We start from the raw sequence: 24,907 nt of genomic DNA on the forward strand, positions 1-24,907 counted from the left end.
ACTCTCTGTTGTAAATCCATAAACGTATATTAAGGCACAAGGAAAAAGAACATTTCCATGCATGTATATTAATGCATATTATTAGTACATTTTTAAGGGACAGTTTAGAGAACATTTCTTACAAGAGTGAATGACAGCCTTCAGCCATTTAGTGATGCTAATCATGTGTTAATATTAGCATGAGCCTGTTCTGGCTAAACTAAACCCGCACCAGCCCAACACTAGCCTATAAACACAACACAGATCAACAAGGAATCCATGCTGGTCTGAGCTGCTTTTTCAGCACGATAATATGATCTTATTTGAATATTTAGCACAAATACACACACATCTATAACAATGCTTTAGGAAAGACAGTATTTCCATGTATATATTTGAGCACAGGAGCTCAATTTAAAGAAAGGATTTAGATGAAACTGAACTGAAGCAAGCGTCCAGTGAAATAACACTGCGTTTCAGTTCATGATTTGTTATTAAGAACATGAGCATGTTTGGTCAAACTAGTCCAAATAAAGAAACAATGGCTTACGGCACTCAGAAATGCTAATGCAGAGTATTAAATAAAGCCATTTGGGACAAACCAGCAAAATCTCATTTGCATAGCAGCACAATGCTAAGCTTATAATGACCGTTAGTGATATTAGCTTTCATATACTGTAAATATTAGAATTTTTCCCCACAGTCTTCCAAGCTAACCATGATTTAGAAATTGAAATTTGCTAATATTTCCAATTTAAAATTTTTCGCATTAAATTACAGCACAAAACCAGTGTTCTTTCATAAAGTTCTTTCATAACATAGTTGTTTTTTTTGTTGTTTTTTTACCACTAGCGTTAACATCCTAGCTTTACACGTTTAATTCTAAAATGAAAAACAAATTAGTTATGTTCACAAATGTATTTACATTATTCTTATAGCATGTACACCTTGAACACAGAAAAAAGAAAGGAAAAACAATTCAATTAAATAGTAAAACTTTCCTCTATACAGTTAAAAAATAAACAGTGCACGACATGCACCTTGCTCTATGACGAAGATCACCTTGTGTGATATGTTTGGCAGCGAGAACTTATTCACCTCTTAACCCCTGCAAAACTTTTAGCAGACTTAGAGTTAAGCTTATTGTCTAGACTTAAAACACTGTTGATTATAAAAAAATAGCCCACCAACAAACAGAAGTTTCCTTCCCCAGGTACAAAGATTGGTTAGATCCCAGGTATTAAAGTTAATGTGTATTAAATGTGTCTTTTTCTTTAAAAAAAAAAAAAAAAAAAAAGAGGATAAACATTTGTTTTGCTGGAGTTTTGTGTACTGTAAATATTTTTGCAGCCTGTATTTATATTTATCGTACATTCACCATCTCTCTCCGTTCATTGTGTAGTCTTGTCTTTCTCAATTTTGGCTTGAAATGTCTTTACTTCTTGTTTTTGTTCCTCCTCCTCATCATCAGACAAGTCCAGCTTTAAGTTATCCAAAGTTTGCCTCATCATGACTGACTCCTTTCTCCTTCAGAAAAAAAAGGAACACACAGTATATGTTAATTAAATGTATTATTGCCTATAAAGAAAAAGCTTAGGCCTTTAGGATAAGACACAAATGTCTGTTTAAAGCAGAGAAAAGCAGAGTCTGTTTAATATGAGAGAAAAACTAGCTGTGATTAGGAGGTGGAGATGTTTTTCATCTTGATGGGAAACAAATGTCTTCCAGAAGCATTCGAGTATGTACAGTAATAGTTCTGACTTTGTGGGAACATTTGGCAGGTCCTCAGGGTTAGGAGTTCACATAGTATTAATTATCTGCATCAGTAATTATGTCAACATAATTACAGATGCAGTAATGTAATGTAACGTAATGTAGTTACAGATGCACTTGGTGTTGTTAAGAAATCAGAATAAACAGTAACAGTAAAGTGTTTACGTCATGTCGTTATGCGACGGAGACAGGTAAAACCTTAAAGTGTGTAAACATCGTAGAGAAAGAATCTTGTGTGTAAAATAACTCACTTCATCTGTAGCTGCATGTCAAGCAGCTGTTTCTGTAACCGAGCACTGGACTCTCTTTCCTCTGTTAACTCTCGCTGTGTGTATCTGAACTGAGCCTCACGGCGACTCGCCTCTTCTTCTGCCTCATTCAGCTGCCTCTTCAGAGATCTCATTCTCTGAGTCATCTACACACACAATAAACAAAACAACTAATGTAAAAATGCATCAACCCACAGAGAACAGAAACGTCTGAAAACAAATTAGTATCAGAAAGCAAGCTACTGATTTGTCCATATTTATGTATTCACTGTACAAGCGTATATGTATCCATGTTTATCTTGACTATATCTCAATATCACTTCAGATTACTATTCCTATCATACACTGCATGCAGACATCTCCATCTAGTGGTGAGAATGAATAAATGCAGTTAAAGTGTAAATGAAGTGTACCAGGTCTTTCTGCTCATTGGCGATCTTGTGCTCCTCCTCCACCTGCTCACTCAGTTCATTAATTTTCCTCTCCAACTTACTGATGGTGTTGTGCAGCACCACTTTACCTCTGCAAAGAAAAAAAAAGGTGTGAGCAGAAAGGTTTAGATGTGTATATGTAGATAACATATAACTATGCAAGAATGTGTGTGTGTGTGTGTGTGTGTGTGAATGTTACCTCTCCTCCATTCTCAGCATATTCTCCAGTTCTTTAGCTCTGGTCTCTGCTTTAGTGATCACATGTTCCTGAACTCTGTTATTCTGCAGCTCCTCGATTTCACTACGTAGCTCTCGAACCTGAGAATGAAGTCAAATCAATTATTGTAATTACCACAATATTGTATTATTACCAAACACAGAAGTTATTTACACACTAAATGCATCACAATCTATATATAATAGATAGAACATAATATATTAGACATTTGATAACTGTACAACTCAATATCATAGTTTTTAATTACAGGTTCACACTGAAGGAGTCCCATCATATGAGGTCATATAACATAGCTAGGTTTGATATCTGATTATTATTGATTAATATTGAATATTGAAGTAATAAATAACTACTTCTTCATCAACATGCTCTTTTCATACAGGTTTCTTTAATGTTCATCTGTTTAAAAAAAAAAAGGCTACGACATTTAAGAAATCTGCTATTGTCATTATTTAAACTGATATGTATATATATGGTGTGTATATTTCTATACCTGTCTCTCCAGGATCACTTTCTCACACTCCAATTTATCGTTAAGGTCCTTCTCATTTATCAGTTTCACCTGCATCTGTTCAAACTGCAAGACAAAAATAAATAAATAAATAAATAGATAGATAAATAAATAAATAGAATTGTTGCCAACTTATGGCAAAAAACGTTGCGCCACATTCTATAGTCAAATTAAATATATCTTTCCTTGGCTTTTACAGAACAAAAATTACACAACTTCTATATTTAACCAGTTGTGTGTCCAACATTTTCTTATTTAGTCTTGCAATGGAGCTAATAATAAAGGTCCCACTCAAAAGCTCAAACCCCCTTTACTGCAGAACAAGAAGTAAACATCAGTGGCGTTGTGCTTAGTTGTGAGATTTGTATTGCACAGCATTGTGTGGATTAGGGGATATGTTTAGAATATGACATTTAGATATGTCTAAAGATATGTCTAGAATACAGACATTTAGATATGTCTAAAAAAAAAAGAAAAAAAAAAAACTTTCACATTTGCACAAAAAAATCCAAGATGCCAGTAAATGATTTCAGATATTTCTCCTCCTGTTACATTTTTAAATTGTGATGGCACTCAATTGGTTAAAAAAAAAAAAAAAAAAACATTTTAGTATGGAAAAGTTTATATTTCATTGTGTATGCATGTGTGTGTACTGACCTGTTCCACTGCTCTCTTGTGTTTGGAGATTAGCCTTTGCTCATTCTCCTTCAGCTCCTCCAGGTCAGTTTCCAGATCAATCACATTTTCCTGTTAAAAAAAAAAAAAAAAAAAAAAAAAAAAACACACTTTAATCTACTGCAGGATTGTAAGTTTGTCTATATGTCAGGTGATGTTCTCTCAAAACAAAATTACACAAAGGTTAATCTCATTTCATGAGGACAATATCGTGTTGCATTAAGTTGCGTGTTAATATCTTTCCTTTATCTTTATCCAGGTCCTTAACTTTGTCATCAGTTAAAAAAAGTACTTCAGTAACTTTTTAAAAATGCTGTATATACAAAAACGGTGAGAATAATTATTATATCTGTTCTAAGAATCTAGTGTGTGTGTGTGTGTTACCTGTGTCTGTTTAAGCTGTTTGCTCAGATCATCTCTGGTCTGTGTGACTGTGTTCAGCTCCATCTGTATATCTTCTACTGTTCTCTCAGCCTGTTTACACTGAAGTTGAACTTTCTCCCTCAGTTGGATCTCATCCTCTAGAGACCGCTCCTTATCCATCAACTTATCTGAAACCTACACACACACACACACACACACACACACACACACACACACACACATTATACAGTGTGAATTTACTTGTGTTCATGTAAGAAGGTTATACAGAGACTGATTGAAATCCAGATATTAAATTTTCTTTACTTGAAGGGGAAAAAAAACTGCTGCTGTTTTACTCAGCTGACATTTACTTTAATACGGTTTTACACATTTTCCAGTTACAGATTTATGTTGTGTCGTTCACTGGGATTATCACTTCTCTAAGTAATGTTATAAAGTACATTTTTTTTTCTGCAAGCCTTTCTACAAGGTGTCATTCTCCAAATTTTAAGCTACAGCTCTAAACTGTAAGTGCAGTGTGTATGTGATTACCTCTCCCTGTAGGCGGCTGACGATCTGCTGCAAGCGCATAAGCTCCTGATCTTTCTCCAACACACACTCCTCCAGCTCCTCAACTCTCAGCTGTGCATCTACTCGGAGTTTCTGTTGTAGACTCAACTCAGTACTCGACTGAGATGCCTGCTGCAGAGCCTCTGACAACTAACACACACACAGTAAAAATGAGAAACTGGGTATAGACTGAAGATCATCACATCAGACATTTTTATTGAGTGTGTGTGTGTGTGTGTGTGTGTGTGTGTGTGTGCGAGCGCACCTCAGTCTCCAGTCTATCTACAGTGCTCTTGAGCTCCACTGATTTCTTTCCCTTGGTTTCTTTTTCAATCTCCATCTCCTCCAGATTCCTTTCAGCCAACCACAGTTTTTCAGTTAGCTCTTGTACATGCTGGGTCTGCTTTTCCAGAGTCTCCTACACACACAAAAACACACACACAAAGTCAATAAAACAGCCTACACAATCTGTAGGAAAATTTCATCCCATGCATTCCAAAGAAACAAACAAAACCCAATGTAAAGAGTGCTACACCCAACACAGTGTCGCACACACACACACACACACACACCTCTGCATCTTTGATTCTGTTTTTGAGTGACTGTTGTAGGAAGTTAAAGGCATATTCCTGAGTGTTTGCTTCCACCATAACCTCTCGAGCCTCTTTTAGTTCCACCTGCAAAACAAACAGACACAAGTGAGACACAGTCATGTGAATGATACATGGTGTGTATCAGGGCATACAAGTATTATATAATTCCCTGACAACGTATGAATCTGTGTTCAGTTGTGTACATTTAATATTTAGTAGTGATAATTGCATAGATTTTTACTATTTCTTACATCGATCTGCTTGAAACGTTCCACCATCACATTATTGTCACTCTCAAGTTCAACAATTCTGTCTCTCATCCTCTTCAGTTCTGCCTGGAGCTGTGAGTTCATGCGCAGCAGATCCTCATTATTCACCAGCAGATTTCGCATCTCAAAACGAATTTGGGTTCTTTCCTTCTCCAACTCGATGCTTTCGGCCTCCAGAAACTGGTTCCTCTGTAAGGAGGAGAACAACAACATCGTTTGGAATAAATGAGAATAACAGAGCTGGTTTTCTTTTCTTTCAATTTTTTTTTTATTTACAGTCCTAATGAAACATTCACAACCAAAACTTATCAGAATAGTTAAACTATAGGATAGTAGAGATGGTGTGAAGACACAAAGGCACCAAAGCTAGTCTTCGCCGTAACATGCACAATATATAATGTAACCCAGCTTAATAAAATAGGATGCTAAGGGCACCAAAATAAAAGAATACATGTAATAGATAATGTGTTTGTTTAAAGAGTAAACTTTGTCCTTTACTTACTCTCTGACATTCCTCCAGCTGTCTGGTCAGCTCTTCAATGTAATCCCGTTTGCTGGGCAAATTGTTCCTCAGTAAGTATTGTGATGGAGGGGCTTGCTGCTGAGTAATATCATATAAACACTAATTCACTACAAGCTAGTAATCACAGAACACTGCTCAAAGAAAGCATATTTATTTATATTTAAAGGAAATACTATTATATTACTATTATAATATATAAAATATACTAATATATAAAATACTATTATATATATTTTATCGGTAGTGCTATAGAAAATAGCATTATAATCAAGTAATAAATAATTAAGTGTACTGCAACAGCTACTGTATATATGGTTGAAATGACAATAAAAGCTTCTTGATTTGACTAATTAAAACAAATATCTTCTGTAACACTGCTACGTAATATTAAGTTAGGAACTAGAACAAAAGATGAGAAATGCCATATGCAATTTTAAGGTAAAATATATTAATTTTTTGCACTGTTAGTATTTTACTTAAATATTTCATTAATTGACATATTCCAAGTCAGATATTACATTATGTCTGTACAATTTCGTAATATTGCAGTAACAGAAAGCAGAGGCTTTTACCATTGGTCTCCGGCCGAGAGTGGCATAGGCTGGGAATCGTCCTTGGGGAGCATTAATGATGTTCACAGGACTTGGGCTTCGGTTCATAGTGTATAAATTCTTCTCAGATGTAGTTGGAGACCTGTTCTCTGGCATCTAACACACAAACAATCATTAACTTTTGTCTTTGGCATTAACTACCATTAACTAGTTTGATTAACGTGTTTGAATCACTGAGGATCTCTTCATGTTAGCATATATTAACTTCTTTTTTTATTTTTATTTTAAATGCATTCTCTTCTCAAATACAAAAAGTTAAACACAATTCTCAAAAACTTCTTTTTAACAATAATGAATATAGCATATTCGAATTCATATCATGTACAATACTAGTATAGTAACTATAATGTAATAATAATAATAATAATAATAAGTAAACTGTGGTACAGTACTAGTTATTATGAACATATCAAACCAACCAGCACCACCCCTGTGAAGTAAAAAAAAAAACAAAGACAAGAACCTTGTATTCGGACATTCGGCCTACAGGGTTGTAGTCCAGCGAAATGGTTGAGTAGGGGCTGTTAAAAACTCTGGGAGGAGCATCAGCATTGCCAAACTGTGAGAGAAGAGACAAAATATATTACTGAATTTGCATTCTGGTTGGTTGTTTTGCAATAAAAACGTACAAAATAGCATGTTAATAGAGGAAGAGCATAGGAATGAGAAGAGTTTAATATTAAATAAAAAATAACCAACATTGTTAGATAAAGATTTAAAGACTGGTACAGTATTTTATTTAAAATTTTACACAGCAAGGAAATCATACTAAGACTCACTGCCCTGCATGTTAAAAAATAAACCAAGACACACACTCTCACCTTGTTGGGACCACTGTCCCATTCCTTCATAGACAGTGATTCCATAGATTTCCACTGGGACAAATTTGATTTAGAAAGATTTCCATTAGCACTAGTGCTGGTGTCAGTGGGTCCACCTGGTCCACTTGTACCATTTCTGATCGGACCAGACCCTAGGAACATCTGGTACTTTGGGCTGTTGGTGGCTTTGGGGGTAAGTGGTTCCTCCTCAGACTCTAGGCTTGTTGGTCCATTCTCTTGATTAAACTGAAATCAAGAGAAAGAAAGACACATTACTAGAAGTGTATTAGTATCTATTTGCGTTTGCATGTTTGAGCGCTTGTGTGCACACACTGGAAAAATCATACCAGCAGGCTCTGAGAAAGCAAACCAGTTCCAGAAGCTCACAACACAACATGTGCAAATAAAGCCGTGAAAGTAGCTCTGCTGAATTTTAGACAGGTTGTAGCATATAGTGAAATTAAAACAAGAAAATTACCTCCAGAACCCATCTGAATAAAAAAACTCACAAGTTCGAAGGAGACGTACATTTTCCAAAGGCGTGTATCTACCCATGCAGTGAAAACCAAACAGGCTTATCAATACACAAAGAAAAAATGAACATTTGATTTTAAACAAACACTCCTGGCACAAGAAGGTTAGTGGTGTGGTGAGAAGCAGTGAAAATTCATTCACACACAGAGGACATCGATGACGGGTGCAGTTCATGCATGCGATTCAGTGTGAAACGATGAAGTTCTTGCATGCGGCATTAACACAAATCGTCCGGTCGGGTGCGGCAAACGACACACATAATTACCTGGCCAGAGTGCGAGTGTGTATTGGGACCATTGGAAACATTCTTTGACTCTCCAGATGGCGAAGTTACTGTTACAGTGGGAGTTTCGCACTCTGCTGTATCTCCTGTTCCGTCTTTTCTTTGTTGTAATGGAGAAACATTAGGTGCATTCTGCTCACTGCTCTCAGATACGGAGAACTTGTGGATGAGGTTTTTCACACTTCCTGATCGTGTAAGACTAGTCGCTTTCATCAATGATGCCTTCATACTGGCTCTCCAGTTCTTCTTCTCGTCCTCCAAGTTATTGCTTGCTACGTTGACATGTCCATTTGAAAGTATGGCTGTGTTTGAGCTACTCAACATGTCTTTGTTGTCTGTTTCCTGAGAAGCACACCAATCTACATTTCAAGAACGATTCAAGACAGATTACAGATTGTTTTTTTGTTTTTGTTTTTGTGATCATTTACATATTTTTAACTCATTTTTATAAAACATTTTTAACTCTATAACTTGGCTTATTTAACTTAAATAAGGGCACAAACAAGGCCCTAAAGCAAGATGCCTGTAAACTAACTTAAAAATAAACTAAAATGAGTGCCATTGTTAGGAATTTCTATGCCTGTCTACATATGATAGAAAATGTCACAGTTGTCAAATTGACTCTTCATGCCAAAGAAGCCCCAATAAACAGAGACAATAAGCTTGAGGAATAAAAGAACCTGACAACCTGTCTGCACCTGAGGCCTCACATGGAACATTATACTTAACATTTCCACCTACGTGACAGCTGAGAAATTGATTTGCACTGGTGCCAGTCCCACTTTTTACTAAACTCTAATTATTGCACCCATTCAGTAAAAACAGTAAGAAAAGCTAGAAAATCATGAAGGCCTTTTGTTCACAGTATGCTGAATATTATTTCAATACAGTTGTGATGACATATAATCCCACTATTCCATGTTGGCCAAAAAGGATGGTTTCCCTTTTAAGCCTGGTTTCTTCCTCCTGTTGACTCGAAGTATTCCCTTGCCACTCTTGGTGAGGTATCAAAATCTGAATCAGGATTTCTGTAACGCTTTTCCGTGCCAATGTCTATTGTTAAAAACACTACACAAATAAATGGTAATGAAACCGGCTGTGATTTTTATGAGCTCTGGTTATGAGTCTATATATATGATGACACTGATATGATATCCTCACAGCAATCGACTCTGCACTATGCAGACTTTTTGCTGAGCAACGCTAAACACCAAACAGTTTCATGCTTGACAAGATAACATTTCAACAAGACATAGGTTCACAGAACAGAAATATCAAAGGAGAAAAGGGAGCTGTGGGAGGTCAGAGGTTTGAAAACACAGGTACACCTGGGAAATGGATGTTAAAGTGAACTGGCAGCCTTTCCTTTCTTGTAAACTTTGTTCAATTAATACAGTTATATTTATTGTATGCCTTTGTTTTGGAAAAGCTGCATGATTAATCATAAGGAAGGATGGACCTAATGCAATTACATTTGGCTGAACAGCACATTATCACATAGTATTGCATGCTTAAGGGATTAGACAGACAGAAAAACAAAAACGGTCTGATTATATAATGGCATATGCATCAATTACTCCATCTCCCTCTGTCTTTTTTAAAATACTTTCACAAACATAGATGACATGTCACGTAACTAATCACTTAATGTCATTTGTTATTAATAATAATAACAAACCTCAATTTATTTGGCTCTCTAAAAAACATAAACGGCTGACATCTGGTGACAAATAATGTGCCAAAAAAGGGTGAAAAAAAAAAACACATCCAATCACCAAAAGGCTCTTAATATTGATAAATACACAAAAGATAATTGTGCTAATCCAGGATCTCCAAACTGGTTAGTGTCCAGTGTGTTACACAGATGAAGAGAGTTCAGCCTAATCCAGACCCTCGCAGCGCTTCCTTCCCCAGGGAAAGCTCACTGAATCTGGGGAACTTGCACTAGTCTGTTCCCTGAGGGCTGGCTTCAGTGCTAATCGTTTAGTGTATTTAGTAAGAGGGATAATCACTTTAATGTGATTTAATTTCTCCTACAATATGATCTCATAATTATGACAAGTGTGTTGTCCTTCATCCCGTTGCTTCAAAAAAAACAAAAACAAAAAAAAAAGAATATTCCAAGTGCTAGCTTTTATAAGCTCCGGTTGTTGTGCTAATCCCAGGGACAAACCCAATTTTCAGAGACTGAGCATGTGATTACCCAAAATGCATAGCTCCCTGGTCTGCTTTTCTGGCTAAAGGCCTTCAGCTCGCTGATGGGCTGAAGTGTCCCGATGAGGGGGAAAAAGGGCATTACAGTACAGCTGTCTCATTCCCACGGCAACCACACGCATGTGCGCGCATGCATATACCCACACACACACACACACATTGAGGACAGGGCAAACATTTGAAACACTTTATGTGTGTGAGTGTGTGTATGTTGTGTGTTCCTTAGGGGCCTAGAGAAGTGACATATGGTGCTGAATTCAATGTGTCCTGACCTAAATTACTGTGATTCTGTGCACCAACTTCACATAGCGTGCTTTAATGCTAATGTGAGTATTACATATACTGTGGAATTTCCTATCAATTTACTCTCATTTTGCCCCAAACAAATCGACATACACATGCAATATTATATTACAAATCCATTATTATGATTATAATAATTAACAAAAGCAGACTTCTCGAACGATCATCCCTATAATGAAATAAATGCGATTTAGAGCATTGTACTATTTCAACTGTGCAAAAAAACAAACACCACTGTACGTGAGTTTTGTTAGGGGAGTTAATGCACAAAGACGATTAATTATGTAGGACGGTGAAGGAAATTGCCTCTGGCTGTCCATACTCTGCACTCACATCTTTTTTCTGTGTCACTATTAAAGCTTCTTTAATATTGTTCAGTCAGCATTTAAAGTAAATAAAAACCAAAACAAAAAGGGTTCTAACGCTGTTATATATTGATTAACACGGTTATACCAATTTAGACAATTCGATATTGCCACTCTTTCAGAAATGATCATCAATAAGATACAACTGAAAATTTCCTATGATATTTCCTATGATTTCCTTGATATTTTACTTATTCCTGTTTCACTGGGGTATAAATATGAGCTGTTACACAGAGACTTTAATCATTCCTTCAATTAACAGCATCAAACTATTTGGAAACCTGACCTTTAGCTAACCACAAAGGTAAACACTTGGAGTTGTTTCTTGAATGTCTTGCTGTGTCATTTTACAATGATTTTGTGTTACAAATCCTGACAATTGTGACAATTGTGACACAAAGACAATTGTGGCACATATAAAATGTTAATTACCATTTTATTGTCCGGCTGACTCTTTCCTGGCATTCCGCAACTCAGTTTTTCGGTCAGGTGGTCAAGTTTAGTGCTTTCCTCTCTGTATCTCTGGATGTTTTCCCCAAGCATGCTCAGCAGGGCGATGAGGGCCTGCTCACGAAACTGAAGCTGCTCTGCGTGTGCTACCTTACCCACAAAACACTGCCGTAGGTCACACTTGTGCCCAGAACAACACTGTAAGGCAGAATAAAAGAAGGAGGCAATGTTAATTATGTTAAATTTATGCACTCGGATCCTAAAGTCCAGGAGGAACATCACAAACTTTCTTAAATTTAAAAAAAAAAAAAGTGATATTGTTTATAAGCAGATCATTTGCAACAGAAAAAAAAACATTTTATAGTAAATATTGTTATTGTTTTTAATTTTATTCCAAATTTGGAAATGGTTTGAAATAAAAGCATTAGTTTAATTAAAATAATTAATCTGAATGATAGTTACTAGAAAATTGTGGGAAAGCAAAAGTTATCTGAAACATTTATAACAAAACTATAAGAAATGTTCCAAGTAATTTTGAAAATACAAATACAATGAAAACAGGTGTGTTATTTCTGTTCCTATCAGGAGGGTTTGCAAGAGAGCAGTAGAATATGCAGGATATGCAGGAGAAGTAAACAAGCCTGTATTTAATCTGTAATCTGATTATTACTGTAGTGTATTTTACTCACAATGCTGATCTCAGATGTTACGCTTCTCTGCAAATGTTCAGAATCAGATTGTAGAGTCTCTGAACCTGCTGTCTCACAATTCAGGACCTTTCTTTGCAGTCGCACTGACGTCAATCTAACACACACAAAATTAAAGAGGGTATTAGTTTGTACAGAATCATTTTTCTTACTTAGACATTCCTTTCCATCTTTTATCTCTTTATACGATTGCTGCATATGAACGCTGTAATGTCCAGCTCCGTGAGAATAGGTCATGGTCACAGCTTTAAAAAGTCATTAATAAGCTTCTAGCGATAAAACGTTCACATTCAGCTGCATTATAAATTATACATTATACATGCAACATTATAAATTATAGTCCATGGTGCCTCCACTAGAGGGAGATGCACGATCACAAGACTACACTATTAAAATACATCAGTTTTTCTGCTAGAAGTGCTATAACTGTGTGTGTGAGCGTGTGTCTGTCTGCCTGTCTGTCTTTTAGAATGACAGGAATATAAAATAAAGAAGCGGAGCGTGAAAATGGCCAATCTCTCACAACAAATTAGAACAGTACACCAAAAGTAGAAAGTTGAATGATAAAATGTTCCCCATTTTTAAAAACAAACTCCACTTTCCCACGCTGCCCTTTATGCAGAGTTTAACAGACATTTCCAATGAGCTTCAACAGCTGTATTTCAACAGCTGACTCTCTCTCTCTCTCTCTCTCTGAATCTCTCTCTGACTCTCTCTCTCTCTCTCTCTCTCACCACTCCTGTCATATTTCCTAAGCATAGTTACCACACTGTCTCACACTCACTGATATTGCCACAGTTAATCTCTCCAGAGAGGAATGCTGCCATTGTACAAGCACATGATACTTGTGGCAACAGCCTGCAGAAACTTATCTGCAACTATCTGTAATATATATATATATATATAATATAATATTTTATATATATATATATATATATATATATATATATATATATATATATATATATATATATATATATATATATATACACACATACACACATATATATACACATACACACACACACACACACACACACACCTAATTTATAATTAGCAATCAGAAATTAGCAATCCCACCCACCATAACACAAACACACACAAAGAAGAAAGTTCCATGCTAATGAGGCAAAATATGTGGATTTTGCTGATATTGCAAGGATGATGTGTCCCCTGAAGGACAGAGGGAATGACATCAGCCAGACTTCATAAAGTTATGTCTTTTCTTTTTTTTTTTGGTCAAAGCACAAGGGTGTAAGTTTGTCTTAAAACAGGGCAAAGTCAAGGGCAAGGGAGACAAGTAAAATCACCCAGAGACCAAACACTAAACAAGCAGCAGAAGAGAGACACAAAGACACAGAGAGACAGAGAGAGAGAGAGGGCGAGAGAGAGAGAGACAGAGAGAGACAGAGAGAGACAGAGAGAAAGAGAGTGAGAGAAAGCGAGAGAGAGAGAGAGAGAGTGTTAGAGTGAGTGAGAGAAAGCAAGAGCGAGAGCGAGAGAGAGCGAGAGAGAGCGAGAGAGAGAGCGCGAGAGAGAGTCTAACACATGACTTCATCTTTGGCTAGAAACAGCATATATAAAATCTGGTTCAGGTGGCTTGTGGTGGCCTGAAACCATATTAAGACACTTTATGTTGGTTCTTTCTTTGACATCTGTCTGTACCTCCTGTTTGTCTAAGTAATACAATAATATTACTAAACCTGGATTAAATATTTACATTCATGAACTTTTCTTTTTCCTTTTTGAAGGATTTGCAGTATAACAAAACAACATACATATACATGTGTAACCTCTTCCGGTTACAAGACAAAAAAAAAACAGACAACAGATTACTCTTGATTTCTTTTGAAATCACTCTCAGCTGTCACTGGGTAAATTACTCACAACATTATTCATGCCACAAAAAATGTTTTGTTGTCAAGTTCTAACCTGCATCCATGCTGTCATAAAACACAGACTAATACAGGGCTCAAAGGTCTTCCTTTGAAATCTCTAAATCATTTTCCATGTTATAACACCAAACTGGATATTGTATGAACTAGTACTTGGAGAGCCAAAGTCTTTAAACAGCCTTTGGTGTTTAAGAGGTAAAAGGAGGACACACCCTTTTGGTTTAATCAGTGGATTACGAGGATGTGCTCCAACGTGCCCTCTTGTCTGGTAGGCATCTGAAAAAGTCCCGAACTGCAAGTCAGTTTTAATGTTTATGTTATACACTGATGATATTTGGGTCTGTGAACAAAAGAACATGGCACGATCGATCAGATTTTCAGCTTTCACTGTCAGACATTTACAGTCGGATGTGTAAAACCAATGACATGCGATGGCAGGCCACCTAATTTATAGCTGAACAAAAGTATATCTACGTAATAAAAAAGTATTTCTAAGTGTATCTAAATTCATTCTGTTGCTACCATCAAGGGTTACATCATCAATAAAGATTAGAGATCCTATTCCAGAAGCGATGACATTTCCTCCACCCTGCATGAACCATGAGCATAGTTGGGACTATAAGGACTATCAGAACTTATCAGGACTCTGCTATCTCTGTATTTCTGTGTACATTCTTACTGCTGATCAGCGGTTTTGAACAGTGGATTGTGGTCCCTTCACTTCTGCCCTGTCAAGGTTGTTTTTTTGGTTTTCCTTTGCACAAGGTTTCTGTCAACCACTACTGCTGTTGTTATTCTTGTACAACCTGCTTCATGTATGTTTGCTAATATCCCATTGTTTTTTTTCTATTTCATGATATTCCAAATGGTTACTTTGTCTATGCTCATTGCTAATGCTGGTAGAAATTCTCAGCTTCACACCGGACTGCTTTTCTCTTGTAGACGGCTTTCTCGGGTCTTCATTTTAGGTTCATATAACAAATGCGATGATCTCAAGTTCAGACCAAGAGTATACATTCAGAGCTATTAACTGTTTAAAACAAACAACAGGGCAACAAGAAACACCCATCAATAATGTTTCAGTGTGCTTAATACCAAGATGCTTAACACATCCAGAGGTAAACGTGAGGAAATAACCCAGAGTACAGCAAAAACAAAGGAATTGGCTTTGCTGTTCCAATACTTTTTGAAGGGGACGGCATGTTTCACTGTTTGGAACATTTAAAGGGAGAATTTTTATGTAATGAACAATGTTTAATAATATCAAATTATATCATATTTATATTGGGCACATCTAGTAAATACAGTATGGCAAGTGATAGGGCTTGATTAGCAAATCAAAAAATTTATTTCATTTCTGCTGTTATGTGCAAATCATATGAACGAATCCAATCCAAAATATTCTAGCACTTTGTTTGATCCAATAGTAGAATCATTTTGCACTTATTGTTCACTGTTATGGCACGTAACATCATCATCTTTGAAACGTGAAAATTCTTCGTCCTACGTAAGGTACTGTAAACCCTTAAATTGCATTGGACCGATATCACACTGTCAATTGATCATTCCGTTTATATGCAAATGATGCGTGTCCCTGATAGCGTTAACATCTGCTCGGGGTGAACGCAAACGGAAAGAAGATTAGCGAGGTCAGATCAGGGTTTGTTTACATAGTAATGTGCTCACGGTTCAAATTATTCAGACCTGCACAACCAGTGAGAGTTTCCCATGTAATGGTCCGTAATATAAGTTACAGAAATGAAAATATATAGAGAGACAGAATGTAAAAGCATAGCATGTGTGCGTGTGAGAGAACATTTCTTCTGTAATTGTGATGTAAACAAACCGGTTACAAATCATACAGAATGTGGGTGGAGGACCTGGAAGTAACCAGAACGACAGGTCCATGTCCTCGGTGTTCTCAGAAATCTCATTTTCTTTTATCCACATCACTTTCCAATTTTTCTTTAGTTTTCTTCTATACTTTATTTTGCCATTCCGGAGGAATTTGAGTGAGTTTGAGTTGTTTGTGTTTATTGTGCTAGTTAGCAACTGAATCCCCAATGACAGTAAGAGTGGATATTCTCCTTTCTAGTGCCACCCTTTTTATGACACAATGTCTATATAGATATTAAATTTAGAGCATGGCTGTTAGAACATATTACAATAAATGTACCCTTAGTGTACCCAAGTGTGTTTAAAAAGGCACAATAGGATGAGAAAAGCTCTGGGCTTGAAGTACAATGCCACAATGCAGAACATTTAAATCAATTCTATTCAGCTTCATTACCACAGAGACAGAAAGTTAAAAATCCTGCCTGACATCTGCGTCAAACCAGAACAGCTTAACAAAAGGCTCGTGCTTACTGTTCAATAACATACGAGACTAGTAATTACAGATATGATCCCGAAATGTATTTCCATTTACACGTATGCACGCAGTCACTCAACAAGACACTATTCTGTTGTAGCTTCAAGAGACATATGCGTTATTTTTCTACTATGCTATATTCTATATGCATTATTTTTTCTATTTCGTCTTCTTTTGCTTTAAATAGATGTGTGAAATATGCTGATATTAGCTGGACAGACAGTATTGTGAGTTAATAAATGAATTATTTTTAACCGGCCTGCACAAGTAAAAAAGTGCAGGGATTATTTCCAGCTACTTGTCATATTAGAGCACGTCCATGTCCGTGTGTGTGTGTGTGCGTGTGTTTACATATATATTTACATCAGCATGCATGTGAGCGTGTGTGTGCATGCGAGTGGGTGTGTACTCACTGTTGACTGACGTGTGAAATCTCCCTTTCTGTCTCTTTCTGCAGGTCTATTAATCTGTGGTGACTCTCAGTGATGAGACTCCACAAACTTCCAGCGCTGTCACTGAGCTTCTCTGGAGAAACCTTCAAGATATCAATAGATTAAGCAACATTAGAACATACAATTCAGTAGTATCCAGCAGAACAAATTCAAAAGATTATTATTTAACTCAAGAATTAACTTAAGGGTCAGATATTCACATATCTCAGAAAATATAATGTATACCCTTGAAATTTAAGGTCAAAACTAAAAAAAAAAAAAAAAAAAATTATTGTATCACACACACACACACACACACACACACACACACACACAGAGAGAGAGAGAGAGACAGATATATGCTGAGTTGATCAGTCTAACGTAACATAATTATAGGATGTGCATCAGGTGTTTGTCAATCCTAAGAGCCTGAAGCAGAAGGCACAGATTTAAAATTTTAATGCTTAAAAAACACAATATAATGAGTAATGCATTATGTGGGCAATTTTGGCCACAATAGTGTTCCAGCCTACAGATGGAAGTGACAGGCGGCTACAGGCCACGTCAATCTGCACAGTCTGCAATCTGGTTTGTGTTTCAGCATCGCTTTAACAAGTGTAAGTGGATTTAAGCTGTTTTTATTGCTCAGATTTGTAGTCGCATCCAAAACCCCAAGGTCTCTACTAATGCAACATTTTGTGATACAATAACACGTTATTTAAAAACTGAGAAAGAGCTGTTGTATCTTTGTATTACATTCAAATCTGTCTGAGTATCCTGATCACACACCACTTGCTTTGTTTATATAAACTGTTGTGATGTTATATATTTTAGTCAAATATTAATAGTTGATATGCATCAGCAACTTAACCTTGACATTACCTTGAGTAGGACAGTCCGTTATGAATTGTCCGTGTTTTCTGTTTAAGGGAATTAAACCTCTCTGATTTTACTGAGGAATTTTAATCATTGAAATCTTGGAGTAAAAACGTGACCATAGGGCAAATGATTCAGACCATCACTAGAACACTCACTTGTTTTCAACAAAAGAGGACGTTTTGCTAAAACCAGCAGGAATGCAAACACGTTCTAATGACTTCCCGCAATCTCCAGTGGAAACCGCAACTCTCAACCTAGAAAGCAAACCTAAAGGTCATTGCTCAGATGTTACTCAGCTTAGCTTGCTTGTCCTGAGGTCTTGTCATGATGAAGGAAATCCAGTCTGTCGACTGTTAAGAGGAGAAATGCTGCTAGATGTAACCTACCATTCGGAGCATGCGATTCAGCTTTGTTTGGAAGATTCATACGAGAATCTTCTTGGCAGTTGGAGTTAATGAAAGAGAACGTTTCGCTAAATGCAACCGGCCACCAAACAGGAATACATTTTCACACTCAGTTATCATGAATTCCTGGCAATTGAAGCTAACAAACAACCAACATGCTTTTCCAGCACAGTAAAAGCTGCCACGGAAGACGGCAAGAACAACAGATCTGTTTTGGGAATGAGTTCGAGTGATTCATCATGTGAAAAGGCCTGGAACGGTTTGGGGGAGAGAAAGACAAATGTACAGCCAAAATGCCCTGTGGCTAAATCTACAAGCTGTAGTCTGGAGCTACATCCGACAAAACAAGTGATGGTGAGATAAATGACTAGTCATGTCGAATTAATACTAAACATGAGTGATAAACCTACTGTGAAACTTAAAGTTCCAATAGATCTCTATTTTATACAGATTTTATCCACACAAGGTCAGTGCCATATCGATGTATTGTTAAAACCATAATATAGAAACTTTGTTTTCTGGGATAATATTGAATTATCCTGGTCTGTAAGTGATGTTATAATTGTGTTCAATCCATTCAAATAAATGCTGATGAATTAATATGTGTATTAGCTGTATATGTGTCTACTAATCTGTAATGTGACCTGTTATTGTTACTCACTCTTTAGAATGGTATTTGGAAACGATTTTCAAAAACATTATGTCGAAGCCTCTTGCATTCACTCATCCAGGTTGCTGATTTGGACAAAAGAAACTTACTATAAAAATGTTTGGTTGGAATTGTGCTATTAGATGCTCTATTAAAAGACAATAACAAGAGTGATGATACACTGATGCACAGCGTTACCTCGTATTGAACTGAACATAGAAATGTGAAAAGTGTGTGATCTTTATAAACTATCTAGCGAACACAGCACCTGAATGATTTCCTGTAACAGTTTGGAGATTCCCCAGCAGGGAGATGGGTGTGACTCCCTAATGGAGTTATGGGAAACAGGAGGACAAATATTCCATCAAACCAAACCCGGTGCAGATTTACCAGAAATTGTGGAGCGTTACATATTATGCAACTATCCATAAGTGGGGTGGAGTGGAGGACAGATAAAAACTGACGATAAAAAACAGTGAAAGGAATGCAGACTAAGCAAACACAGGTTTTGTGTAGGAGGTGGTGTTTTTAAGAGCAGGATTTCCCCGACTCGTCCTAATCCTTAATCATAAAAAGCCTTAATAAAAGGAGATCAGGAACCTTTATGGGTGCTGGAATGAAATCAAACACCCTTACAAGAAAAAGAAAACCTGAATAAACGCGAATGCATTTCAAGTCATTCCGAAACAAAAACTTGAATTCAAACCAAAATACAAAAACATAACATCTCTGAAATGTAAAAAAAATAAAATAACACTCTGATACAAAGAGTGTATTGCTCTTGGTTTTCTAATGCAAATTTTGTGTTGCTGTGTGAAAATATATAAGAAAACCTACATAAAACATAAGGAGCTCCATTTTATCACCACTAGTTACTTACAGTACAGGATCAACATTTACAGTCATTTTCACATGCTCGGGAAGAAGAAAGGAGAAAAAAAAGAAGAGCGATGGAGGAAAAATGAAACAACGGAAGAGTTATGTTATAGTATTTATACTAAAGTTTACTTACAAACTCGAAGGCAGAGGTAAAGCTGCAGGCGCTCATGGTGCAGTAAAGATAGGGTTCGGGGGATTTTTTGGTTAACGACACAGTGTTTAGCATTCAGTCCTGTTGCTGTGGGTGAAAATGTGACCTCCTTCACAAGTCAACCCTCTGTGTGTGTGTGTGTGTGTGTGTGTGTGTGTGTTTGTTGTCTGCTTGATTGATCATTCTCTATTCTCTCCCCGGAGACTTAAAAAGACATGGGAGACAAGATTAAAAGTTAGTGTTTAACGTTGGTGTAAGAGAGTGTGTGCGTGTGTGTACTCTTAAGTAAGAAAATGTATAGGATGAATTTCACTGCAAGAAAGGCTACTGCAGTAAAGTTATTAATGCTAATAAAAAAGAGGGATGTCGTAACCTAGTGGTTAAGGTGTTGGGCTACCGCTCAGAAGGTTGTGAGTTTAAGTCCCAAGTCCACAGAAGTGCCACTGCTGGGCCCCTAAGCAAGGCCCTTAACCCTCCATTGCTCAGCTGTATAAAATGTAAGTCACTCTGGATGTAAGACATACTCAAATTCTGTAAATAAACAATTCTAATTATTGATGCCTTATAAAGTTGTTTTACACACACACACACACACACACACACACACACACACACACATACTCTCTCTCTCTCTTTCCCACGCAAAAAATCTAACTATTTCCCTCAAACATTAAGTAGTCATAAATCATACATGGGCAGAGATTATGGGAAAGTTCACATTCAATTTCTGAGCAAAATCTACTGTTCCTGCAGACATGGCTGATTTATACTCGTATCTACATTGATGCATATTTGTGTTATGACACAGAAAGGGTGTTTATGTATAATTGTGGCACACTGTTGAGCTGATGTGTACAGATCTGAAATCCAAAAACAGCACATTGAGGGTTTCTGTGATTCTGTGTGTGAACTAACCTTCAAGTGAACGCTCATCGGTTGAGGATGGAAGGTGTGTCTGATCGTGTATATGGAAATGTAATGAGCACTGAATGTTTTCAAAGGTTTTAGAGTAAAATTACTAATGTTACTGATACTTTACCTGATACTTTAAACTATAAGGAAAACAAAGAGCTGATGTGAAGCAAGATGAAGGAGACAGACAGATGAAGCTCAAGCTGGTGCTATTCTCATTTTCATAAATTGTGGGTATGAAATTCAACTCGCATGTAACTATATAAAAAAAACTACAAATAAGGTTACAGATCATGTTTCTTAGATAGTTAGGGTATTTTTAAAAGACGTTCGAAACCTGATCTGGTTGACTTAAAATCCTAATAATGCTGTATCACTTCCACAGAAAACTGTAGCACGTTCTAATGATCCACTCGATCACTCTGCAGTGAAATGAGAGATTTTAATTTAGCTGGTAATTTCCTCTCCTCTAACAAACATTCTTGTAACACGTATGAAACCCGTCTATGTACAAAGTCCTCAAATCTTCAGAAATACTAAAAGACACACAACCCGGGCTTAAGCAAACTCAGTAACTAATCAAAAAACTCTCAAAACTTCTCACATTTACCTTCTGTATCGCTACTTTCATTTTATTTTGTAACACGATGACAGACTAAGTAAGTCAACACCAGCCAAACCAACTCTAACTGCCCTATCAGTTGCACAACACATCAAATGTGTGCATACAAAATGTACTACATGCTTTACCCTGAAATCAATCTATCAAATTACTTTTAGAAACACATGCACATTTTGGAAAATATGCATTTCATAAATGTTAAAAAGAAAAGCTCATTGTTTATTGTACTGACTAAAGACAAAAATTATATTGTGCTATACATATTTACATGTTTAGGGGGGAAAACTGTTGTTGCTAATAAACCCACATTCCGTAAACTGTATCTAATTTAATGTGTCTTGCTAAAGAACCCAAATTCATGGTCATTTCATGGAGGACAACTTCTAAACCAAGAGTGCTTTCTAAAGGCCAGTGTGTCGTATAAGAGCTCTTGGGAAAGTTTGACGGTAAAGCCTAAAACAACGATGTAACACAGATGAGTCAATAACAAACCCTGAGAAAAAATGTGTCTGCCAACTGTCTGTAGTGTAGCGTATGAGATGGCACTCGTACGAGGAAAGCAACAGGATCAGCCAAGAGCTGATAAAGGAATGAAGATATTGATAATATGACTTCTAACTGTAGGTTACTGATAATGGAGCAATCTTTAAACCTTACTTCTTAAAACATACGTTGCAGCGTATTAAAATGCCTTGTGCTTCGGGAAAGCACAAAAAAGACATGAATACAAGTGTTTGAGACGGAGCCAAAACCAACCTCCAAACATGTGTGTAGACTTGCCAAGCAGTGATATCATCTAGTACATCTTGATCATCATCCAAAGCACAAAGTAAAGCTTATAGACTGGAACCGAATGTTTGCCAGAGAGATATTGATATAATGTCTCATCATGAAGGTAAAGCTGTGGTGTATGATTAAAGTATTAACAATTACACACACACACACACCAGGTGATGTCTTACCTGCTCAGGTTCATTGTGTCTATTCCATAGTGGAGCAAGAAATGAACAGATGAACAGAGAAGTGAAGCGCAGGAGAGAAGCAGGAGGTGGAGGGTGGGGGCTAAACAACTCGTTTTTCCGGTCACATTGCATGTGTAAACACAGGACAGCATTATTATGCAAAAGTTGTTACCATCCAGATTAAAAAAAGTCTTCGGTTCTAATCTAACCCAAAATTACTGAGCAACATCCACAGCTATAACTAATAGTGCATAATGTTGTGTCGGCAATACTAAAAGCTCAATCAGCAGCCAGCATGCAGAAATGTGAAGAAGACGGTTGTAGCACTGTCTCTTGTAGGACAGAGGAATTATATGAATAAAATGAAATAAAACACTAAATAACTCTGTCCTCCTCGAACATGTGCTGCTGATCTGCTACCTTTACTGCTGTAAAGTTAAGCAACTCCTAAGGCAACTGTGTGAGTCACTTGTATCTCTTGGCATGCAGGTGAAAAGGATTGCGAGGGAAAAAAAGGTGTTTCAGGGTGGGGCAGTGCTGACAATCAGTGCTAGGTGTGTGTGTGTGTGTGTGTGTGTGTGTGTGTGTGTGGGTGGGTGGGTGTGGGCGGGTGTGGGCGGGTGTGGGTAGGTGGGAGACAGTGTTTTTGGATAGAAGGGGAGAGAGAGAAAGTGACTGAATAACAGGAAATGGGTGAGAAAAGGGTGAGAGTTAGAAATAAATGTCAATTTAAAATGTCGACAAAGGGAGAAGAGTCAGTGCAGTTTTAGAGGCTGACGTTATGGGGGAGTCGATGATCTTGTTTAACACTCGACTCGCTTTACAGAACATTTTTTTTTACTAACTTTTTAACTTTTACAAACATAACTCGGTCATTCATAAAAGGGTGAGTCATTAAAATCCCATTAAACCTTTATAATGTGACATTAAACCTGTAATCATTGCATCGCCCCACTTCCACCTTGTACTCTAGACAAACGCACACTGTGTAATTTATGGATGAAAAATTAGTCACACGATTTTACGGTAGCTTAAGCATTTAGTACGAACATGCCGCTCTGCTACAGTGCATCGTACAACAAAATTCCACTGCCACATTTTTCTTTTTGGATGATTTAAAAACTTTACTTAAAGTGACTGAAAGATCACAAGTGGTTGTTTTTAGAGCAGGTTTTGACATTCTAAGGAAAGAAAGGAAAGTCAACTTCTGCAATAAACAGAAATGTGTTGTTTCTTTTATTGAGAACAAGACCGTTCTGTTTTATTTTCTTCCTGACCTCCAGCGCAGTTTCCTTCAGTGCTGTTGGAGTCTTGTGTTAATTTGTGTTAACTTTCCCAACTTTCTTGTGTATATCAGAGCAGCACGATGAGCTGTTTGTTCTGCCAATCTCTAATGCCATTGAATTAAGAACATGATAAATGTCCAAACTGTTGAGACCTGAACATTTGCGATGGAATAACAGTACTGCTGGTTAATCATCATCTTCCTCTGGCGCTGCAGTACCACAGTGAGGTCTGAATCTAGCAGCTGGTGTGGCTGCAGAGCCCACTGAAAAGAAGCTAAGCTCTTCACCACCATGTTAGGAGTCCGGAAGAAGAGTAAAGAAGCTGGCAGAGGGCATGGGCCAAATGCAAAAGCTGTTAGCAGCAATGACACAATGAAGTGCAGAGCTCAGGGAAGGCTAGTAGCCTACAGCCTGTCGCTTGCAGTCACAGATGCAAGTTCAGTGGCTGCGGCTCATTGGACAAGCTTGAGGCCCAATCTGGCGTAGTGTTGGGGAGTAAGTATGCCTTGTACATGTAGATATTTTACACAGATATCACTCTATATATGGTTGAAATGACAATAGGTGCTTATTGACTTGACTCTACACAGCTGAATGCCTGATCCAACTGGTCTGTCCCACAGCTGCCTTTAAGAGCCCTTATGTATAGTACTGTACACTCTGATAGAGAAAAACTAAGGTTTAGATTTATATTGCTGTATTTATCTTTAATGTCTTGTCTTATCTGCTACAGATGAAGTCTGAAATTCATAAATCTGTTCAGCAAATCAAGCAAATTGATTCCACTCAGTTAAATGATTTATATAGTTTCACAATTTTCCCCAAATGTGCCTAGTGATCATAATACAGCCAACACTTACTATTGCACATGCTGAAATGGCATGACAAAGCTGATAGAGGTTTATGCATGTCAGTGTTCATTACTGCTTTATTCACAGTAGTAACTCATTCAAAACATGGCTCAATATAATCACCAGCAACTCC

The 24,907-nt window shown here is 37.0% G+C and overlaps 1 protein-coding gene across 4 annotated transcripts; it reads right to left on the minus strand.

Moving 5' to 3' along the window:
- Positions 1–8: 8 nt before the first annotated feature.
- Positions 9–22,778, minus strand: LOC132860344 (cingulin-like protein 1). Of its 4 annotated transcripts, none has more exons than XM_060891525.1 (20): positions 22,638–22,778; positions 17,162–17,283; positions 12,465–12,579; positions 11,758–11,973; positions 8,426–8,785; positions 7,627–7,872; positions 7,269–7,364; positions 6,767–6,901; positions 6,174–6,269; positions 5,654–5,860; positions 5,382–5,486; positions 5,075–5,227; positions 4,792–4,959; positions 4,261–4,434; positions 3,859–3,948; positions 3,184–3,267; positions 2,652–2,770; positions 2,435–2,543; positions 2,004–2,167; positions 9–1,506 (listed from the first exon to the last, which is right to left on the minus strand). In XM_060891525.1, the coding sequence occupies exons 1-20, from the start codon at positions 22,767–22,769 to the stop codon at positions 1,371–1,373; spliced, it is 3,027 nt and encodes a 1,008-aa protein (XP_060747508.1). In that variant the 5' UTR covers positions 22,770–22,778; the 3' UTR covers positions 9–1,370. The 4 variants fall into 4 exon arrangements, with proteins under 4 accessions (XP_060747508.1, XP_060747507.1, XP_060747509.1 ...); XM_060891524.1 differs by having other exon boundaries at positions 6,174–6,272; XM_060891526.1 differs by lacking the exon at positions 8,426–8,785 and having other exon boundaries at positions 6,174–6,272.
- Positions 22,779–24,907: the final 2,129 nt, after the last annotated feature.

The sequence above is a fragment of the Tachysurus vachellii genome, chromosome 17 (genome assembly GCF_030014155.1).
Source record: "Tachysurus vachellii isolate PV-2020 chromosome 17, HZAU_Pvac_v1, whole genome shotgun sequence".
Lineage (NCBI taxonomy): Eukaryota > Metazoa > Chordata > Actinopteri > Siluriformes > Bagridae > Tachysurus > Tachysurus vachellii.